Source organism: Chanos chanos, chromosome 8 (assembly GCF_902362185.1).
Source record: "Chanos chanos chromosome 8, fChaCha1.1, whole genome shotgun sequence".
NCBI lineage: Eukaryota > Metazoa > Chordata > Actinopteri > Gonorynchiformes > Chanidae > Chanos > Chanos chanos.
Window position 1 is genome coordinate 20,124,092 of NC_044502.1, and position 7,114 is coordinate 20,131,205.

General features: G+C 40.0%; 1 gene segment (V, D, J or C); it reads right to left on the reverse strand.

Moving 5' to 3' along the window:
* Nucleotides 1–6,308: 6,308 nt before the first annotated feature.
* LOC115818503 (Ig heavy chain V region 914-like) lies at nucleotides 6,309–6,764 on the reverse strand. The segment is given in 2 exon segments: nucleotides 6,309–6,625; nucleotides 6,716–6,764. Coding segments are annotated over 2 exon segments (366 nt in total).
* Nucleotides 6,765–7,114: the final 350 nt, after the last annotated feature.

Consider the following 7,114-nt stretch of genomic DNA (forward strand, 5'->3'; position numbering starts at 1 on the left):
AAGGATATTAGGCACTGGATGCTTACTAACTTCCTCTCACTTAACTCTGAAAAAACAGAAGTACTTGTACTAGGATCACACGCAGCTAGGAGTAAGCTTTCCGATCACATAGTTACTCTGGATGGCCTTTCTCTTTCATCAGGTGCAGCAGTAAAAGACCTTGGTGTAATGATTGACCCCAGTCTTTCATTTGAAGCTGTCACGGGGCTGGACCAGGTGGGCTTCGAACCCAGGTTGCCAGGACAGAAGACTAACAGCTAATGAACACTCCACCCAGGACTGGGGTGAACCCAGTTGCAGAGGCAAACACGGGAGAGGGGATAGATCTCAAAAAAGGTTTTTTTTAATGGAACACAAAATCTCAAAAGTCCAGACAAAAGAAAACAGCTCAGTCCAAAAGAGGAAAAAGAAAAGACATCAATTAGGGGGAAAAAGCTTAGGCAAAAGGCCTTTTCAAAAAACAAGCAGAACAAGTCAAAAAAGAAAACAGGCACCATCCAAAAAGGCAAACAAAAAACTTCTCCAAAAAGCAAAAACACAACACAGTCCAACAAAGACAAGAACTCAGAAATCTTACTTGAAGCAGGACTCAAGAATACAGGGGGGGAAATGGCTCAAAGACAAAGCAACAGGTGAACGAAAGACCATGGTTTAAATAGACAGACAAGACAAGACACAGGTGGTACATATACATCAATAATGAACAGGGAAACTGAACATGTGACAGGGACAAGACCAAAGACTGAGGACCCCTATGGTCCAAAAAAGGAATCACACCCACAGTCATGACAGAAGCTCATGTAGATAATATTACCAGGATAGCCTTCTTTCATCTTAGAAATATTAACAGGATAAGAAATGCATTGTCATTTCAAGATGCTGAAAAATTGGTTCATGCTTTCATTACCTCTAGGTTAAACTACTGTAATGCCTTACTGTCTGGATGTTCTAATAGGTGTATAAATAAGCTACAGTTAGTTCAGAATGCAGCAGCCAGAGTTTTTACTAGAACCAAAAGATATGATCACATCACCCCTATCTTATCCACACTGCACTGGCTCCCAGTCAAATCTCATATTGATTATAAAATCTTACTATTAACCTATAGAGCATTAAATGGTCTTGCGCCACAGGCCTACACGCCTACTTAGATCAAAAGGTGCAGGCTATTTGTTGGTACCTCGAGTTATGATGGCTACAGCAGGGGGCAGAGCCTTCTCTTACGGAACCCCACAGTTATGGAACAGCCTCCCAATTAATGTTCGAGACTCAGACACAGTCTCTATGTTTAATCCTATGGAGTCTGAGGCCTGTCAGCCACTTTTGAGGTAGTCTGACATGCCTTGACATTTTTATATATTTCACCTATCTAAAAACATTGATCCCAAAGTGTTGCATATGCTTATATTCACCACAAACTCAGCACCAGTAATCTGAGAGCAGTAAGAATTTCATGAATCTATTTTTTGTTTAAATCAAATTTAAACATACACTTTTCAAAAACCTGTTTTCAGAGGTGCTGAGATATTGTAAAAAAACACATTGTAAACCTTTCTGGCCAAGACCTTTGAGCTCTGAACCATGTAAACACAGGTGTTGGCTAGACATAGGTGATTAAAGCATTCAGAAATTGTATGTAGTTTGACTACTGAATTGTTATAACTTTGGACTGACACTATTTTTTTCAAAGTCAGTGGCCTACACAATGAATATTGACGAGGTAGGTGTCAACACACCTGTAACAGTCCCCCGCCCCACTGTCAAAGGTAACGGCCCATCAGTCTGGAATGTCATTGTGAACTGTCATTGTGTTTGGAAAGTCAGTGTGAGTTGTAAGAAAAGAAGAGACAATAAAGGCCTTTTCACAGTTCATTGAATATGCTGTATTCAAACCCAAAGATACAATAGATAACAGAAGTTCACGTTTCAAGTTTATTGTCATATACTTGATAACAATGCAACATCATTACTAGTAATGCACTTGAACTTGAACTTGAACTTGAACGGATGCCATGCGCTTTTAGACCATCCGGTTAGATAGTTCAAGTTCAGGTTCAAGTTTATTTAGAGCCCAACATCACTGTTTACAGTCTCAAAGGGCTTTACAGGCCACAACAGTCAAATCAAAATATGACGGCATCCCCTGACTTAATCCTCATGGCGGGCAGGAAAAAACTCCCCAAAAACCCAAAAGGGAGTGGGAAAATGGGAGAAATCTTGAGGAGGACCACAGAGAGAGGAGACCCCTCCTTGGCCAGACAGGTGTGCAATAGGTGCCGACCACGTGGGCAGTTACAATTGAAAGTAAATTGGGGCATGAACAAAGGGGATGGCGATGTAGACAGGAGGCTGACAGGGGATGAAAGATGATAACACCAGGATGGATCGGTCCACAGGGTGGGAGGAGTCAGGATCACTGGTGTCTCAGGAGTAGCATGTGTGGCTCGACAGAGAGAGAAAGAGAGAGAGAGAGAGACACATTGTTAGATGTTCATTTCCACATAATGGTTAAGGTAAATATACATCGTGTGCCGAGTGCAGGCAGAGACTCCAGCAAGACTAACCAGTACAGCATAGTTAAAAGGGAGGGCTAGAAGGTAATACGGACATGATGGCACTCTGGGACACAAGGCAGCCACCCACTCCACAGTCAACAAACCTGAGTGAACATGTTAGAGTGGGGGGGCGACAGCATCCAAACATCCCAGTTCACCAAACATTCTATGCCCGAGAACCCTCCAGATCTGCTCCTTTGCCTAATAATTAGTTAAAATGGCACCCTTAGTGTTCAGGACAAAATTTGCTTTGTCAGATTGTAACGATGAAAATGAAGACAGTCACTGGTTATGGGGAAAACTATAGTCACTGTTTTCACTGAATATTAGTCACACCATGACATAAAACTGATCAAATTTAACATTCACTTTAGTTTCTCAGTACAGTATGGGGGGAGATGAACATGAGTTAGCTGATTAATATTTATGGTTTTTACATTTATTTGATTCTTTGTTGTAAGATATCTTACAGTTTTGAAAGTCTCTTTTTAAAGGAAAATACTCACTCATTATCTAAGCCATTTACCCTAATCAGGGTCGTGGGGGGTGCTGAAGCCTATCCCATGACTTGTAGGGCGAAAGTCAGGGAAACGTCCTGGACAGGTCGCCAGTCCATCACAGGGCAGACACACAGACAAACACATTCACACTCGGGGGCAATTTAGCGTCTTCAATTCACCTAACCTGCATGTCTTTGGACTATGGAAGGAAACCGGAGCTCCTGGAGGAAACCCATGCAGACATGGGGAGAACATGCAAACTTCACACAGAAAAGAACCTGGCCACCTGGCTGTTGTCTGAAAAATGAGGATATTCCTCCAAGCATCTTAAAAGTTCTGAATCAGCTCACACCAGCTCAATATAAATAATGTTCCCTGTTTCTGTGTCACTGCTGGTAGTGGTGTATGTATGTACTGTATATATGTGTTGTGTGTGTGTGTCTGTACATGTGCGTATGAGTACATTTGTTGCCTGTATGTGATCTCTCACAGTTGACAAATATGATGTTAAAGTGAAATGATAAACACACTTACTCTGCTGTTTTAAATGTAATAATTAATTAGTAACTGTGTGTCATGTCTGTTGAGACAGGAAGCAGCTACCGGCAGTAACAGTGAAGATGCAGATAACACAGTTCTTCATGAAAATGACTAAAAAATATGTGTGTATTTCTGCAAAACAATTAGTAGTAGGCATTTGTTAATTTCAATATATATATTTCTTATTTGACAAGTATGATAATAACAAATTAAATTAGACAAGATGTGAAACAAAGAACATCAGGTGATAGGATTCTGAGTTTTGACTTAACGAACTGGACTGTACTTACTTCTTTGTTTTGTAGAGTTGCTTTTTCTTTCTTTAAAATTCCTTTCATTACTCTTTATTTGTAGGATAACTGAAGTAATTCTCCTACTGTAGCTGACTTGCTGCCTCAATGACTCCATGGGGTTTTTGTACAGCACTGCCTCCCTTTCTCTCACTGTGAGTCTCTGGCACTGTAGTACACAGCTGTGTCTTCAGTCTTCAGACTGTTCATCTGTAGATAGAGCTGATTCTTACTGTTGTCTCTGAAAATGGTGAACCTTCCCTGAACAGCAGTGGAGTAATATATGTTTTTACTGTCAGAGCTGATAAATGACACCCATTCCGGTCCTTTTCCAGGAGCCTGTCTGATCCAAGCCATCCATTAGCTACCAAAGTTAAACCCCTATGCTGCACAGTTCAGTTTATGAGATCCACCAGGTTTAATGGTCACTGGTTCCCACTCAATCAGTGTCTGACCCATCACATCTGACAAAATAAGAGAATATAATAAACAGCTGAATAAAAAAACATCATGTCAAATTTGAAAATATTCGAATTCTCTCAATAAAATTAAATTCAATATTTAGAAATGTCTTACGCTGGTTAAACATCAACATGGCTATGAAAAGTAAGGTATGTCTTGACTCCATAGCTGAGTTGATAGGAGCTGCTCCTGTAAATACTGTACAAACAGACAGAGATTAAAAGAGGCATGAGATTATAAAGGATTGAATTTGAGTATAACTTTGCATAGTCCACCCTCTTGAGGCTTTATTAGATACAATGAAAAGCAACACGTTCAGAGTTAGGAATGAAAAGACACTTGCAAATGTTTGTCTCAGGGATCTCAGTCCTTGTGGACTTTGTTATTTTAAATTGGCTCGTGAAGTTTTTCTATTCTACAAAGCTAGTTCTACCTCATTCCTCAGATGTTTGATTGGATTGAACCATTCTTGTGTAGCATATGACTCACTTTTCTTTACTGAATGCAACTACTCTGCTCCCAGTCACTAAAGATGCAAGTTAAGTTAACTATTGGTAGGTTTATCTCTTAATCTGGTACTATTCAACTGGATGAGTAAAAGCAGATGGAGCTGATGTTCAATATAGACAGAAGTTTACTGCATTAATCTGAAACACCTTAAGTGGACTTGATTTATAGAAGAAGTGATGTGAGCAGAGTAAAGATGTGAACCATAAAACATAAGGTATAACAGTAAAAGGCACGATAACCTAGTATAATAGTTATATCCAGTAGCTTACTGCTCTGTGTTGCTGTTAAAAAAGACATATGTGTAAAATTGAGTCAGTCCTTTTAATATCAATCTAAGATATTATTTTTCTGATTTAATATGTTAGCACTGCTAAGTTACACAGACATGCTTGGTACACTTAAAAACTGTGGGTTTCATATGGTGTTGTTTTTTACTGTTCTTTACAATACAAGTGGGATTCTGGTGCTACAGCTGATTCACCAGCCTCAGTCACTGTGACCTTAGAGCACAGTAATAAACATGAGCACTGAGCATAGTAATAAACAGCACTGTTCTCTGTTCTCTTACCCTTGGCCTCTGTGTACTGTGTACTCATGAAGCCATCCTCAGTCAGAGTGAACTGGTCTTTCAGAGATTCTGCATAATTGGCAAAATTTGAGCCACTGTCCATTCTCCCAATCCACTCCAGTGCTTTTCCTGGTCTCTGTCAGATCCTGTGCATATGACATGAGCATGTTTATTTTATTTTTTGTTTGTTTGTTTGTTTTTTCAACAACATGTTAGTCTGAAGTGACTTTCCCCATGGAGATGATATGCCGTAGATACACCCTTGACTCTGACTCCATCAGGTTTTTGCACAGCCCTGCCTCCCTTTATCTCACTGTGAGTCTCTGGTACAGTAATACACAGCTGTGTCTTCAGTCTTCATACTGTTCATCTGTAGATAGAGCTGATTCTTACTGTTGTTTCTGGAGATGATGAACCTTCCCTGAACAATATTTGAGTAATATTTGCTACTACTGTCATCTGTAATTGCTGAAACTCATTCCAGTCCTTTCCCAGGAGCCTGTCTGATCCAGTTCATGCCATCCAATACTCAAAGTCAAAATCAGATGCTGTACAGGTCAGTTTATAGGATCCATCAGGTTTAATCATCTCTGGCTGAATCAGTGTCTGACCCTGAGGTGGAGTGGTTGGTGAACTAGGCTGGCTATAACCATGTCTCAAAAGTCTAAAGTATGGCGGCATTTTGAACTTTTGAAGGACTACCCTAACAAAGCGTGTGATTATTTATTGCCTTGTATCAGCGGGAGTTGTAACTATGAAACTTTTGAGATGCACATTTTTATACATCATTTTAACAGAATATCTACTGTGTAATTCTCTACAGTTCTCCACAGGACTGTTTGACAGTGATGGAGTTTTTGTACAGGATGTCCTCTGATTTGTATCACTGTGACTCTCGAGCACAGTAATACACAGCTGTGTCTTCAGTCTGCAGGCTTTGTCCTCGCAGAGACAATGTACTGCTGGAGGTATCTCTGGAGACCTGAAACTTGTTCTTCAGTTTTTCACTGTAATATGTGCTACCACTACCACATATTGCTCCAACCCATTCCAGTGCTTTTCCTGCAGGCTGTCGTATCCAGTTTGTACAGTAGTTGCTATCAGTCAGTGAATATCCAGAGATCTTACAGGACAAAGTCATGGATTGACCAGGCTTCAAAACCATAGAATCAGGCTGGTTCAGTTCAATACAGTGGAGTCCTGTCAGAGTACAAACACAGTCAAGAATAAACAATTTAATTCACATTCCCTCTACACTTTTAAAATACAGGTGAATTTACTGGTACTCACTCTTTACTGCTGCCAACAGCAGCAGAAGTAGTAGAGAGGAGGAGAACATGGTCTAAGAGGAGACAGACGTGTTTGGAGTTGGTCTTTCTCTGCTCACATACACTCAGACGTGGTTTAAATATGAAGATGTGAGACAGTGAATTTGTTTAGAGCAGTGTCTCTCATCCACTTCACCACTGAGGGTCACGTGGCTTTTATCGGTTAGACAGGTTCATTCCTAAAACCGTTATTAAAAGTTTAACCGTTATATGGCATACTCTAATTGAATGGTTATGTCACATTTCAATAATATTCTTTATTTTGATATTTTGAATCAAGATTCCAATGTAATATATTAAAGATCCTGATAAAGGTGTTTGAGTTGGCACCAGCCTCATAACAACTAATACCATGACCTGA